Below are 15,518 nucleotides of genomic sequence, written 5' to 3' on the forward strand. Positions count from 1 at the left end.
AAAAATCACAATTTATCAACATGTAAGTAGGAATATAGTTCCAAAATGGTTACAGGAAGTTAGAAAACTATTATAGACATAGGCTTATGTAAAGAATTTATGAAGACGACTCCAAAGGTCACAGCAACAAGAAAAATAAACAAAGGGGACCGAATTACAGTAAAAAGTTTCTGCACAGGAAACAATCACTGGAGTGAACAGATAACCTACAAAATGGTAGAAAAATATATGCATGCTATACATTGACAAAGGGCTAGTAACTAGAATCCAAATGGACGAAAATAAGAGGATATCAAACAACCCCATTAAAAAGTGGGCAAGACACACGAACAGAAGCTTTTCAAAAGAAGATAGACTAATGGCCCACATATGAAGAAATGCTCTGTACTCATCAGAGAAATTCGAACAGCACCACAGTGACACATCACCTCACTCCAGTGAAATGGCTTTTATCCCAAAGTGCCCAAACCATGGATGCTGGTGTGGATGCAGAAAGAAAGGAACCCTTCTGCACTCTTGGTGGAACTGCAAACTAGCACAACCTCTATGGAAAGTAGTATGGAGATACCTCAAAGAACAAAAAGTAGACCTACCACTGGATCCAGCAATCCCACTGCTGGGTATTTACCCAAAGGAAAAAAGGTCATTCTATTAAAAGGGCACTTGCGTTCAAGTGTTTATAGGAATGTAATTCACAATTGCAGAGATGTGGAAATTATCCAAGTGCCCATCAATACATGAGCGTATTAATAAAGTGTGGCCTATGTATACACTGGAGTATACTCAGCCATTAAAAAAAGTGGTGAACTAATACCCTTTGGAACCTGGAAGGAACTGGAGATCATCCTTCTGAATGAAGTATCACAAGAATGGTAAACACCACACAGGCTTGCTTTTAAGTCGCAACTGAATGTTCAACCCACATGTATTCCAAAAAGAAAATAAAATACTTTTTATATGAAATTAAGTTTCTTAGTGTGAGGATGTTTACCTTTCATAAAATGCATTTTGTGTTTTTAAAAAGTATATCACCATTGTTTATTTACAACGCATGGGTTCTAGGTTAATGTTATTTTCTTTTTTTTTTTTTTTTTGAGACAGAGCCTCAAGCTGTCCCCCTGGGTAGAGTGCCGTGGCATTATAGCTCACAGCAACCTCCAACTCCTGGGCTCAAGCGAGTCTCCTGCCTCCGCCTCCCAAGTAGCTGGGACCACAGGTGCCTGCCACAACGCCCGGCTATTTTTTTTTTTTTGGTTGCAGCCGTCATTGTTGTTTGGCGGGTCCGGGCTGGGGATTCGAACCCGCCACCTTAGGTGTACGTGGCTGGCGCCTTAGCCGGTTGAGCTATAGGCGCTGAGCCTAATGTTATTTTCTTAACATTAACTCTGAATTTCTAAATCTTCCACAATGAACACCTTAATTTTATAAATAGAAAATCCAACACTTTATGTTTTACCTTATCATGTGGTTCTGTACAGAGAAATATCGTAGGGACAGCGTTCTCTTTCAGCAATTTATTGTTGCACTCCCTCTTAAAACAGTCCGGGGTGAAGTGCTCTGAACAGATACTGCTGTATTTGGTGGGTTTAAAGTTTTTTCTTCTGACAGCTGCCTCCCATTTTTTACAAAGATTGGGTCGAGTAAGAGGAAACCTAAAAGGAAGACATAATTCAGTTCTGACTTTATTTAAAAAAAAAAAAAAAAGGGCACCCAGACTTTCCAGCTTAGGAGAGAACTGCCTTAAACTGGTGTTAACATTCCAAGGAGTATTTGATTAAAGATTAATTCCAGTTACCTATCTCATTTATTAATGTTTAACTTTTCATATAGAGGTTACTAAAAGATTCAAGTAAAATATATACTATAGACTAAATCTGTCCTCATGTTTTTTTACCAGTGATTTTCTACTTCACAAAAAACCCCTTAAAGTGCACATAAAATCTGAGGTAATCATATTATAGGCAAATAATGATAAAGAAATAGAATTATTTGATTTGGCTCTTCATTAGGTCCAGGTAAAAGGAAGTAGTGAAAAGTTTAAATTCATTGTGATTTTACTTTTCTAGGTCAAGAATTTGGCAAACTGGGGGATTAGGGGAAAAAACCAAAGCAGGATGATTCCAATCTATGTTCCAGGTTTTGTTTCTTTGTCTTTGTTTTGAGACAGAGTCTCACTTTTTGCCGTGGGTAGAGTGCCATGGCGTCCTAGCTCATAGCAACCTCGAACTCTTGGGCTTAAGCAATCCTCTTGCCTCAGCCTCCCAAGTAGCTGGGGCTATAGGTGCCCACCACTAAGCTGGGGGATTTTTTTTTTAGAGCCTGGGTCTTACTCTTGCTCAGGCTGGTGGGTCTCCTGAGCTCAGCGATCCACCTGCCTCGGCCTCCCAGTGCTAGGATTACAGGTGTGAGCCACAGCACCTGGCTGCCTTTTCTAGCTTTCTCTTCCACGTGCAGTATGGTAGAGTCCGAGTCTGCTGCTGTGAAGATCTGTGAGACCCTCTCTTGTGCAGCATGGCTTTCTCCACTGCCACTATGTAGAAGCTAGGAGAAGAGATACCCCTAGAAAATCTCTGCTGGAAATGGCTTCTAGAAGTACAAACTAGATAGCGATCCCTGATAAAATTCAGTATCCTCAGGGCTCCAGGACTTTAAATTGTCAGGTGCCTGTCAGGGTTCTGTTCTTAGGTAAGAGGTAAGATGCAGGTAAACCCTTCTTTTGATTCAATCAACTGTTTAACAGGAGCAGAGACATACTTATTTCTGATATGTGAATGTCGTCCTTAACTCGTTTCTAGGGGCAGTGAAGCATTTTCCATATTTTTAGGTTCCATCTGGCATGCCGACAGAAACGCAGAGTGGGGCGCTGAATGGACGGGATCCTGTGCCATCTCCTGACCTCTCCCTACACTTTGAAAGTTCTGATCCAGAGATGATACCAGGACACACTGAGCGGAATCCTGTAAGTGTTGTATCCCCTTCTCCCAGGGTAGAGACATCCACACTGGAGTTCTCTTCCCTTTTGCACTCTTATTTCCAAAGTGTCCATCTCACACATAAAACTGCATCCACATCCTCAATAAACATAAAAAGCTCCCCACCAAAAAAACTCCCAAAGGAATACTTAAATTTTTCCTTTTATAATATTTACCTATGAATAAATAATTCATGTATTTACCACTGGATCTGATTTCTTAGCTATTATCTGTGCAAAACTGGGAATTCTTGCAAAGAAAACCTAACATAGGGTGTCGGCCCCTTATACCAAGGGTGGCGGGTTCGAACCCAGCCCTGGCCAAACTGCAACAACAACAAAAAATAGCCAGGTGTTGTGACGGGTGCCTGTGGTCAGCCACTTGAGAGGGTGAGGCAAGAGAATCGCCTAAGCCCAGGAGTTGAGGTTGCTGTGAGCTGTGACGCCACAGCACTCTACCAAGGGCCACAAAGTGAGACTCTGTCTCTACAAAAAGAAAAAAAAAAAGAAATAAAAAGCCTAACATAAAACTGTAAAAATGAAAATGTCATCATGTCACATTTTTCAGACGTTTTATTATCATTAAGAGATTTTAACTCTACGGCCGGGTGCGGTGGCTCATGCCCGTAATCCCAGCCCGTAATCCACCCCACTTTGGGTGGGGTGGATCCAAAGTGGGTGGATCGCCTGAGCCAGTGAGACCTGTCTCTAAAAATAGCCAGGCGTTGTGGAAGGGGCCTGTAGTCCCAGCTGCTTGAGAGGTTAAGGCAAGAGGATCGCCTGAGCCCTGGAGTCTGATGTTGCTGTGAGCTGTGATGCACAGCACTCTACCGAGAACAACAAAGTGAGAATGTCTAAAAAGAAAAAAAAAATTTTTAATTCTGCACGTTTCCTGTTTTCGAGTTAATGCTTTTCACCTGAGACCTGCACCTGCACTAACACACCTGCATCTTCCTCCCCGCCCGCAGCGGCTCGCCCGGCCCCGCTGTCATCACGCGTCTCGGCAGCACCGGCAGCTTCTCTAAGGCAGAAGGGGCTCTACAGGTTGACTCCAGACACTGGGTCCAAAAACCGCCCTTGGTAGCCCAGCCAAAAAGAAAAAAAAACCCTGAACGGTGTGATGCTGGCCGCCTGTCCACAGCAAAAAGGAGAAACAGTCATCTCTCGGTCCTCTCCAAGGCCTTTGTTTCTGTCCCAAATACGCCCCCCGGAGATATTACACAGCGGCTTCCCTGTGACTCGTGGTGACAGAATCAGCGCGTCCCCGCGAGCCCCTAACTCGCCAATCGCGGCCACGAGCGGACCCCGGCCAGGGACCGCTTCCCCGAGCGCCACTAACAGTCGCCGCAGCCCGAGTTCCGCGGGACCTGGCCGGCCCCGCCCCCGCCGCGCCCCGCCCCTCCCGTTAGGTCTCGCGCGGACACGCGCCGGCTCCGCCCCCAGCCCAAACGGCCGCGCGCCCCCGGCCCCAGGTACGGCCAGTCCCGCGAGGCGCGCAGGGGACTCACTTGTGGAAAGAAACAGGTTTATCCTTATCATAGCGATTCTTGCAGCCGTAGGCGGAACAGGACTGCACCATCCTTCCGGTCTTCAGTCGCTTCACTTCTGCCGTCCCAGAAGGCAGGTGAAGCTGCTGTCAACGTCGCCGCGCTCGGCTTTCACACCCTCGCTCGCTCTGTAGCTTTGGTCAACAGTTACAGTGACGATAGCCTCACTCAGAGGGGACTAATGTGCCCGTTTAGTTGTTTGCATTAGCAGAAGGACCACAACCATCGCCCGTCTCCCATCTCCAAGATGGCGGAGGCAGCTTCAAGCTCACCTCTCGCGAGGAGTTCGTCCCACTGTCTCTGATTAGCCCCGAGGTCAGAGGTAACGTTTCCAGGGAAACAGGCTATTGGTCGGAGCCAGGTGTTTCCTGCGGCGACTTCGGCGTCGCGGAAGTGGGCGGGGCCTCCGGGCTTCCGACGGGGAGCTGGGAACGCCGGAGGGTGGAGGGGCTGTGGGCGTCGGTGAATCTCGGGCCGGCGTCCGCCCTTCTGGTGTTCCTGGACGTCGGTGTGTCCGTAGCTTTGTTGGGGCAGTTTAGAGGGGGAAACAGACGGGGATTTCTGACCTCTTGACTTGAATCCCGAGTCCTGCCTTGCCGGTCTCACTTTCTGGGAAACGAAGGAAGACGCGCGCGCCCAGGCTTCCGAGTGCCGGGCGGAGGCGTCGCCGAAGGCCGTTTACTGCTGTGATTTCCATGTGCTGTGCGGGAAATCGCGAGCTGCTGTGGCGGTTTTCGCGTCGGAGAGGCTTTCCCTCCTGATTGCCGGCGCCTTTTCTCTATGTGGTTCTCAGCCTGCGGACCTGGAGAGCGGACCCTGGTTTCTCAGCCCTCGGCCTTCAGCTCAACACCTTGCTGCTTCAACTCGGTCGATGCCGCCATTCCCTAACCTTTCACTTCCTCTGTTAAATCTCTCCGGCCTTCTGTATCATCGTCTGTGAATGTATCTGTTTAACAGTTGTCTAAGCCAGAAATTTTGGCGTCATCTTGGATTTTTTTTCTCACATTTGTTTATTTTTTTTAGAAACAAGAGTCTCACTGTGTCGCCCTCGGTAGAGTGCTGTGGCGTCACAGCTCACAGCAACCTCAAACTCCTGGGCTTAAGCGATCCTGTTGCCTCAGCCTCCTAAGCTGGGACTAACAGGCGCTCACTACAACCCCTAGGTATTTTGTTTGTTTGCTTAGCAGGCCCAGGCCAGGTTCTAACCCACCAGACCCGTAGCACGTGGCCAGCTCCCAAACCACCAGAGCTATGGATGCCCAGGCCAGCTTTATGTTAATTTAGACTCTAGCGGTTCTTAATCTGTGGGTCAGGACCCCTTTTTAGCAATGAAAATACATTGCGGCATTAGAAAGGTTGAGAACCACTGATTAGAGGGAAGGCTCTTTTCTGGGAAGGTTTTCTGTGACCTGAAATACTTAATCCCTGACCTGTCTACTCTTAAGATGTCATCTACGTGTTATCTTCTTCAACATGTGCTTTTTACCATCTCCTCTAGCCTCACTAAGGCACCTCTCTTGTTGTAATGAAATCTTGCAGGTATCTCTGTAAACCTTTATGAAACATTGTAATATATGTGTACATTTCTGACTGCCGCTCAGAACAGAGATGCCATTGAGGATGAGGCTTGTGTCTTACGCTTGTAATCTCATCAGGGTCTGGTGTAAATTCAGGAAATGTTGGTTGAATCATTGGGTCCCAGAAACTGTATCTGAAATGCTTTGAGAAGCCAGGTGCAGTGGCTCATGCCTGTAATGCCAGCAGTTTGAGAGGCTGAGGTGGGAGGATTGCTGTGGGCCAGGAATTTGAGGCCAGCACGGGCAACATAGTACTCTACAAAGAAAAAAAAAATAAGCCAGGCGTGGTGGCACATTTCTATAGTCCTACACACTGTGGAGCCTGGGGTGGGAGGATTGCTTGAGCCTAGGAGTTTGAGGCTGTGGTGAGATATAATTGGGCCACTGCCCTTTGGCCTGGGTGACAGAGTGAGATTCTGCCCTCAAAATAAATAAAATAGTTTTATGGACAGAGATATCTCAGAGATACTGTGGGCTTATTTCAAGAACACCACAGCAAACTTTGATTTCCAAGCACATACAAAACTTATGTTTACACTATAGTATATTAAGTATTAAAAACACTTTCCAAAAAATGTACATAATTTAAAAGATACTTCATTGCTGAGCCTTCAGGAAGCTGTGATTGTTTTGCTGGTGGACGCTCTTGTTTCAGGGTTGTTGGCTGCTGGTAGATCAGAGTGGGGGTTGTAAAGGGTGGCGTGGCTGTGGGTTTCTAAAAAATAGGAGAACAGGGAAGTTTGCTGAATTGAGTCTTCCTTTCACAAAAGATTTTTTTGTAGTATGCTGTACTGTTTGACGGCATTTTATCCATAGTAGAACTTTCTAAATTGGAGTCAGTCCTGTCAAACTCTGCCCCGCTTCATCAACTAAATTTATGTGACATCCTAAATCCTTTGTTTTCATTTTGACAGTGTTCATAGCATCTTTATCAGGAGTTGATTCCATCTCCAGAAACCAATTTTGCTCATCCATAAGAAGCGACTCCTCATCTGTCAGGTTTTATCATGATGTTGCAGCAATTCAGTCACATCTTTATTTTTTGGCTGAGGCTGGGTTTGAACCCGCCACCTCCGGCATATGGGGCCAGCACCCTACTCCTTTGAGCCACAGGCGCCGCCCAATTCAGTCACATCTTAAGGATCTGCTTGTAATTCCAGCTGCCTTGCTGTCTCTACCACATGTGCAGTGACTTCCTACACTGAAGATGTAGACTCCTCAGAATCATTCAGGAAGGTTGAAACTCCTATTGATGTGGATATTTTGACTTCTGATGAGTTAACAAATATTCTTAATGGGATCAAAAATTGTGAATCCTTATTAACTTTGCCCTCTATGGGAGGAATCACTGTCTTTGGCAGCTATAGCTTTATGGAACATACTTCTTGAAAGTTGAAATTAGGGTGGACACGGTGGCTCACACCTGTAATCCTAACACTCTAGGAGGCCAAGGCAGGTGGATTGCTTGAGCTCATGAGTTCAAGACCAGCCTGAGCAAAAGTGAGACCTCATCTCTACTAAAAATAGAAAAACTGAGGCAAGATGATCGCTTGAGCCCGAGAGTTGGAGGTTGCTGTGAGCTATGATGCCACAGCACTCTACCCAGGGCAACAGCTTAAGGCCCTGTCTCAAAAAATAAAAGGAATAAAAATAAAAGTTGAAATTTCTCTGACTTATGGGGTTGCAAAATAGATGTCTTAGCAGACATGACAATACTAAACTTGGACATCTCCATCAGAACTCTGGGTGACCAGGTGCATTGTCAGCAGTAATATTTTAAAAGGAATCTCTTTTTTTCTGAGTAGTAAGTCTCAACAGTGGGTTTAAAGTAGTAAACCATGCTTTAAACTGTTGTTCCTTATGTAGAGTATAGGCAGAGTAGATTTAGCATAATTCTTTAGGGCCCTAGGATTTTTATGATAAATGAACATTAACTTCAACTTAAAGTCACTAGCTACGTTAGCCCCTAAGAAGAAAATCAGCCTGCTCTTTGAAGTTTTGAAACCAGGCACTGACTTCTCTCTAGCTACAAAAAAGTCTTAGATAGCATCGAAAAGTCCTAGATAGCATCTTGCAGTGGAAGGCTGTTTCTTCCTTGAAAGCTGTTGTTACCATCTTCACCATCGACCTTAGCTCAATGTTCTGGAGAATTCCTGCTGCAGCTTCTCCATCAGCACTTGCTGCTTCACCTTGCACATATGTGTTTGAAGATTGATCCTTTTCTTAAACCTCATGAACCAACCTCTGCTAGCTACAAACTTCCTTCTGTAGCTTTCTTAAGGGCTCTGTTCTGGATTAGACTTTGGCTTAAGGCAATGTTGTGACTGGTTTGAGCTCTCCAGACCACTCAGACTTTGTCTGTATCAGCAATAAGGCTGTTAGCGTATCATTTGAGTGTTCACTGGAGTAGCACTTACCATTTTCTTCAAGAACTTTTCCTTTGCATTCACAACTTGGCTGTTTGGCGCAAGAGGCCCAGGTTTTGTCCTGTCTTGGCTTTTGACAGGCCTTCCTCACCAAGCTTGATCATTTCTAGCTCTTGGGGGTTTTTTGGTTGTTTTTGTTTTCACATACAACTCTTACTTTCACTTGAACACTTAGAGACCATTGTAGGGTCATTTATTAGCCTAATTTTTATGTTTGTGGACCAGGTAGGCCCAAGGAGAGGGAAAGAGACTGAAGAGTGGTTGGTTTGTGGGACATTTAGAACACTTATAACATTACACTTAGTCCTTTAGTGTTATGATAAAAAGTAAAAAGAACACAACATTGATTAAGTTTGCCATCTCATATGGGTACAGTCTGCGGTACCCCATAACAATTGCAATGGTAACATCAAATATCACTGATCACAGATCACCATAACAGCTGTAATAATGAAAAAGCTTAAAATATTGCAAGAATTACCAAAAGGTGACACAGACATGAAGTGAACACACTTGGAAAAACTGTAGATGAACTTGGGTCAGTGTCAACCCATGTGGGTCAGTAACGTGTCAACAGGTCAGTATCTGCAATGCTCAGTCAAGCATAGCACAATGAAAGGAAGTATTCTTGTACCAAAGCCCTGGAAGGGGGGTTTATTAGCATTTCCAGCGTATTGATGTCTCAATAGGACTTTGATCTGTTGTGCCTGTGTCTGATCAATATCAGAATGCAATAACATGAACTAGAAACATAAATTTTAACTTGGAGGTCACTGAAATTTTACTTAATTTATTCAACAAATACTGAATGTGTTGTATGCATAGTTCTAGAAACTCAGGATTCATTCAGGAACAAGACAGGTAGCTAAAGGCATGTGACCACAGAATGTGTTATTGGGTGAAAGGTGCTCTGTGGACTGAGGCAGTTGTGATCTGAACTACAATGGACAGGACAGGCCTGATAGAGGAAGTGATAGTTATGATTTGGAGTTGGAAACAGCATTAGCTGTGAGGATGTTGGAGGAAGAACCTTGCAGTCAGTGGAAATGGCCCCTACAAAGTTCCTGAGGCTCAGAGTTCTTGGCCTGTTCTAAGAATGGCAAAGAGGCCAGTGTGGCTGGAGCAGAGTGTGGGGCATGGGGCCTGGGAAGAACCATATGAGATGGGTTCGGGAGGAACAAGGACAAGGTCATGTAGGGCCTTGTAAGGACTTTTACTGAGGGAAATGGAGAGCAGGCTTTAGAGCAGAGGAGTTGATGGCATCTTCTAAAATGATCATTCTGCTGGGCTGAGTGTAGGTAGCCCAGGGGCTGGGAGACTAGGAGCCTGGCTGGGAGGCTGCAGTGCTCACCCAGGTGAGGCGACGGTGGTATCAGAGAGAGGACAAGATGGTGTGGAAGTCATCTTTTCTTGTCTTCCCCGTCTTGTTTCTTTTTTTTTTTTTCCTTTCCCTTTTCCTCTTTCTTTCTTTTTTTAAGAAACAGGGGCTTAGCTTGGCGCCTGTGGCTCAAGTGGTTAAGGTGCCAGCCATATACACCCAAGGTGGCGGGTTTGAATCCAGCCTGGGCCCGCCAAACAACAATGACGGCTGCAACCAAAAAATAGCCGGGCATTGTGGCGGGCGCCTGTGGTCCCAGCTACTTGGGAGGCAGAGGCAGGAGACTCGCTTGAGCCCAGGAGTTGGAGGTTGCTGTGAGCTGTGATGTCACGGCACTCTACCGAGGGGCACAGCTGTCTCAAAAAAAAAAAAGAGAATATTAAAAAAAAAGAAACAGGGGCTCACTGTGTTGCCCAGTGTGAAATGCAGTGGTATGATCAGAGTTCACTGTTGCCTAGAACTCATGGGCTAAAGTGATCCTCCTGCCTTGACCTTCCAAATAGCTGTGACTAAAGGTGCGCACCACCCCACCTAACTTTTTTTTTTTTTTTGTACAGATGGGGTTTCAGTATGTTATCCAGGCTGCTCTTGAACTCCTGACCTCAAAAAACAAAACAAAACAATGAAGGAGGGCAAGTGGACAAACCACTTAGAGGCAGGGCACATTGGTAATTTGGGTGGAGGTAGAGCAGAGATCTGTGATGGAATTCAAGGTGCAGCTAAGAAGGCCCCCGGCTGGCAGGTGACTGTGAGAATGAGGAAGAGAAACCAAGATAGCCAGGGTGACCTGGACTGGAGTTACTGGCTTGAGCATTGAGATGGATGGACAGTGGTGCCTTTCACTGAGATGCAGATGGCCTTTAAAAAAAGAAGGAAGCTACTTCCCCCAGCCAGATAAAGGGCTTGGAGAGAGAAAAGGGATTTAGGAAACCAGGTCATGGGCTGTGGGGTTGTAGACTGGGGAATGTCAGAAGAGAAAGTATTAATATTTTGTAGCCCCTGGAAATACCGGCCACTGAAGTGTGCAAGGGGCACCAGCCGGTGTGGAGCGCAGCTTGGGCGTGTGTGACCACTAATTAGTCCAGAGAGAAATCAGTTTGGATTATCCCTCGGCCACGTTCTCGTCTGCATTCGCCTTACCTGCTGTTTTCTAGTCTCCTGCTATTTTCCATAACTTGGGAACGAAAGATAAACTTTTATTATCTGCAGCCTTCCAAGTGTTAAGTTTGGAATGATAAATGATACTGGCATTTACTGGTATGGTGAATTGCATATAATTTTTTTAAATTTTTTTGTAAAACATCTCTAAATTTTCACTGTGCTCTGTAAATTATTTTCTTAATAGAAAACTAATTTTTACTTCCTCTAAACTAACTTAACATACCTGCCGTCTGTTTTTCTTCTTCCTACTTTGCCCATTTTTATAGCATTTTCCAAGGCTGGAATAGCTTTCTTGTTAAGGGGCATTGCAGGGAACCATTTTTACTTTTATGGATTATTGTGTTGCCTTTTAAATTTCACGGAAACAACCCAAATACCTATTACTAGTTATATGAATAAATTGTAATACAGTCCACAGTGGACATTACACAGCCAACATCATAAAGCGTGACCCACAACAAAACAGGTGATACTTAGAATGTTGAAGAAGTCAGGCACAAAAGGAAATGTACCATATGATTCATTTTCTAACATCTAAAAAAAAAAGATAAAACTAATGTCAGGAGAAGTTACTTTTGGGGAGAGAGGCAATGAAAGAGGTGATGGCCAGTTTGTCCACTTATGATCATGGATTATCTGATGCTCGTGGTTTATAAAATTTTGGCATGTATTATACTTAAAATAGCTTGTCAAGGGCTACATAAGATACACAAAATTGCCCTTTTTTTCTTAAATAAGAGATGCTTATATTTTGGTATAGGAACCTGCGCTAAGAAGCCAAGTATTCTTTTTCTATAAACAACTTTTATTTTAAAATATCCTGGCACTCAGGCTCTCTGGACCTTATTGTCTTCATCTGTAGAATAAGACTATGGGACTAAATGAGGAATTTTAAATTTGGAATCTACAACTGGTCAGATCTTTGAATCCCCTGAAAACAAATGTAAAATTACACATACATAATTGGCCCTCCATATCCCATGGATATACCAAAAATACTCAAATTGGGTGGTTTAGACCAAGATCAGGGTGCCTGCCAGCACAGCGAGGTTCTGGTGGAGGCCCACGTCTCACCGTATGCTCTATCTGTAGGTGGCCAAGAGACACAGAATCTCTCTTGATCATCTCTTATAATAGCCCTAATCCCATTCCTGGGGCCCCCTCCTCCACCAACTATGGATTGAAAGTATTTCAAAACAAAAACTCAAAAAAGAATAAAAATTAAAAACAAGAAAGTATAACAATTATTTACATAGCATTTACATGGTATTAGGTCTACATGTAGACAAATTCTAGGTTTTCCCCCAAGATCTATTATTATTATAAGTAACCTCCAAGAAGGAACAGTGCTTTGATCTAACTAAATATCAGGTATTTTCAGTTTTGTTTTCTAAATTGTTTTAAAATTAAGATCTAAACTATTAAACATCAGTGGCTTTCATCCTATCCTAAATCACACAGTACATGAAGGCCGACAGGTAAATCCCACTTGTCTGAAGACAGCAAGGCCAGCGTTAGCAAGGACAGTGTCCAGAATGCAGGGTTTCCCTCTGGGGCGTCTGCTTCTCACACAGGACAAGTTAGAGGACGCAGATGGGCAACACCTGGAGTGATGCCATGAAGGGGGTCTAGTTGTAACACAACAACAAAAGCTCAAATACTACGTCATCTCTGTGTTAGTATTGCCTCCTGTTAGCAGCCCTTGAAACCCACTGGCCTGGTTCTGGGAGATTCTCAAATCTTTAAACCTAATACACCTCTTCCTACTCCCACTGAGCCCCTGGTATTGGGCTGCTGATTAGCAAAATGGAAGGGCCTGAAGGACAATTGGTGTTGCAAAGAGCAGGCGGACAGGGGAAGGCACTGATGGGAACATGAGGGCACAGACTCCGAAACAAACACTTCAGTTATCAAATATACGGTATGATCAAAACAAATGGAGATGGCAAATCAGCCAGAAGCCTGATCTCTTAAATTCTAATCTTATTGTCCAGAATTAATACAGATTGCCCAGATTATTTTCCTTAAAAATAAAACAATTATTTTCTACTTTTTAAATTTAAAAATATCTAAGGATAATTAATTAGAAAGTAAGATATTAGATGTCCATTAGTGATAAAGCCACCACAACCATTATATTGAAAGGTTTTTTTTTTTTTTTGAGATAGTCTCAAGTTGTTGCCCTCTGTAGAGTGCCACAGCGTCATAGCTCACAGCAACCTCAGACTCGGGCTTAGGCAATTCTCCTAAGCCTCCCAATCAGCTGGTGGTCCCCTGCCACAATGCCTGGCTATTTTTTTGGTGTATGTGGCCACCGCCCTACTGAAAGCTTTTTTAATAGTTCTGAATTTTAAAGCAAATCATGTTAAGGAAACAGAATAACTCCTTTAAAAAAATTTTAGATATGTTGCTTTTATTCAAAATAACAAAATACTTGACAAGTTTCAATCACAAAGTTTGAACTAAACTGCAATCCCATACAACAACTCTGTGAGGTAGGTATCTGCACAGCCACAGGGAATAAATAGTGCAAGTTCCTTCTTCCCTGTTCCTCCCAAACACTGAGAATTACAGCGGCTGAAACCACTGTTCTAGGGGGCAATTAGAACAGTTTCCCCTGTCTTGTTCCCCACAGAGCTGCCCAAGTTATTACCTGCTCCTGGGGATGGACCATTTGTTTTTTGTGACAGTTACAATATTTTAAGAAATCCAAATAGTTGCTTTGATTTATATGATCTAACTCTGAATCACAGACATATTACTATGGTGTTTAAAACACTGATTGTTGCTTCAAATATTCTCTCAAATCCCTTCTGCATTTATCAGTAGTGATAAACAAAGGTGACAACAAACAGGACTAAAATTGAGATGTCAGCACATACCCTTTTCAATTTCATAACACTTTGGATCATACAGTGCTTTTGTATGTTACAAAATTTGGTACAATATACCTTGTATGGTAGGAAAGCCTACATTCCAAATATTACAATAAAATTATTATAACCAAAAATGTGACACTTGGAGCCAAACACATGCACAGAGAATAGAATCCTATCAAAAAATGACATTGCTATAGCCCTACACAAAATTCGTAACTGGTAGGAAATGCATTTTCAGCTTGGTAAATGGTGGTGTAACCAAGTCCTACCGCTTAGCTTTTCAAGTTGGTAATTACAGCTGGTATGTTTTTCTGTGATGTATGCCACCCTATCAGACATTTTATTTGGAAATGTGAATCTAGGATCCGTGAAGTCTTGCTGTGTCATCTTTCTAGACCTTTCCTCCCAGGAGCACCTGCTGTCCTATTCTGATGAAGGAATAATGTACTATGAAAGATTTCCACAGATCCCGTCTTGCTTCCCATCTTGACAGTGACCTTTGTGTTCATCTAAACATCCTATGTGGGAGCCCTGCGACGTTCAATGCCAGTTCTACTGCTTATTTGTTCGGTGACTTCAGGCAAAAACCTTCATTAATAATGGCACGGGGATTCCCTCTGAAAGGACAGGTGATGTCGTTCCCTCCTTGCAGAGTTGTCTAAGGTTAAAACGAGAAGTGTGCAGGAAGCTGTGCTAAGTACGCCATGCTACATCTGAGCATCATTGCTTTTTCCTGAGCTTTGTCCTACGCAAATGAGAAAATACAAACTCATGTTTCATTTAGAATCTCATTAGTTGATGGGCAATCTGACTAATTTAGGAGATGTGACAGATTTTCTCCTTGTCTGTCTGAAGTTGGTGAAGCTCCCTAATTAACGGATAACAGTGACACCAGTGACTGCAGATGACAATGCTCACACTGACTCCTGGCCATCACCTTACATCTGCTGCCCTAAATCCACCAGTGAGCAAAGCCAGCTGGAGTGAGTGAGGGTCTCCTAACACTTGTCTTGATTCTTCTCAGACACTTTTATTCACTCTGCTTAAGACATGAGGCATCTGGACCACGTGCTGCCATCTTGAGAGTATCACAAATGTCTGAGGACAACAGAAAACTAACCAACTGGGGCTAACCAGTAAATTCTCTTGTCAGATTTAAATAGCATTTCTAGTACCTTCCCAGAGGCTTTCATGCTCATAGACAAGAAGATCCATTTTCCTCAGAAACACATCAAACTGCTGTGTTTGCAGTTTGCAAACAAACTGTGTTCGCAGTATTACTGAGTTCCTAAAAAATGCTCCCCTTATAATTTCTATCTTCTCCTATAAAAGGACCAAACTCCTGTTTAATATTTTAACTCTGAACATCAAGTATGCTGACGGAGCTCAATGGTTTTCATCTTAATTCCTCTACTGATTACAAAGTGTTCTGTAAATAGAATATAAAATCAAATTACAAAGTTCAAGTTTCTTCTTTCGGTTTTAGCTGGTAACAAAGAATTATACCAGAATGGAAAAGCAGAACTGCTCCAAATGCACGTAACTCAGCTAGTACTAAAAGAAACACTGACTTTCCTCC

The 15,518-nt window shown here is 43.6% G+C and overlaps 1 protein-coding gene across 2 annotated transcripts in view; it reads right to left on the bottom strand.

Moving 5' to 3' along the window:
- THAP1 (THAP domain containing 1) overlaps window positions 1–4,874 on the bottom strand; it is a 6,033-nt gene extending 1,159 nt beyond the window's left edge. Inside the window, exons 1-2 of one of the 2 annotated variants that reach the window (XM_003793909.2) lie at window positions 4,480–4,874; window positions 1,457–1,652 (exon numbers count right to left, since the gene is read on the bottom strand). In XM_003793909.2, the coding sequence (XP_003793957.1) occupies window positions 1,457–1,652; window positions 4,480–4,550 (267 nt within the window). In that variant the 5' untranslated portion in view covers window positions 4,551–4,874. The remainder of the gene's footprint in view (window positions 1–1,456; window positions 1,653–4,479) is intronic. The other variant, XM_023515568.1, reaches the window with a different exon arrangement.
- Between the last annotated feature and the right edge of the window lie 10,644 nt (window positions 4,875–15,518).

This window comes from Otolemur garnettii, unplaced genomic scaffold (genome assembly GCF_000181295.1).
Source record: "Otolemur garnettii isolate 467f Iridium unplaced genomic scaffold, OtoGar3 scaffold00074, whole genome shotgun sequence".
In the NCBI taxonomy this organism is placed as follows: Eukaryota; Metazoa; Chordata; class Mammalia; order Primates; family Galagidae; genus Otolemur; species Otolemur garnettii.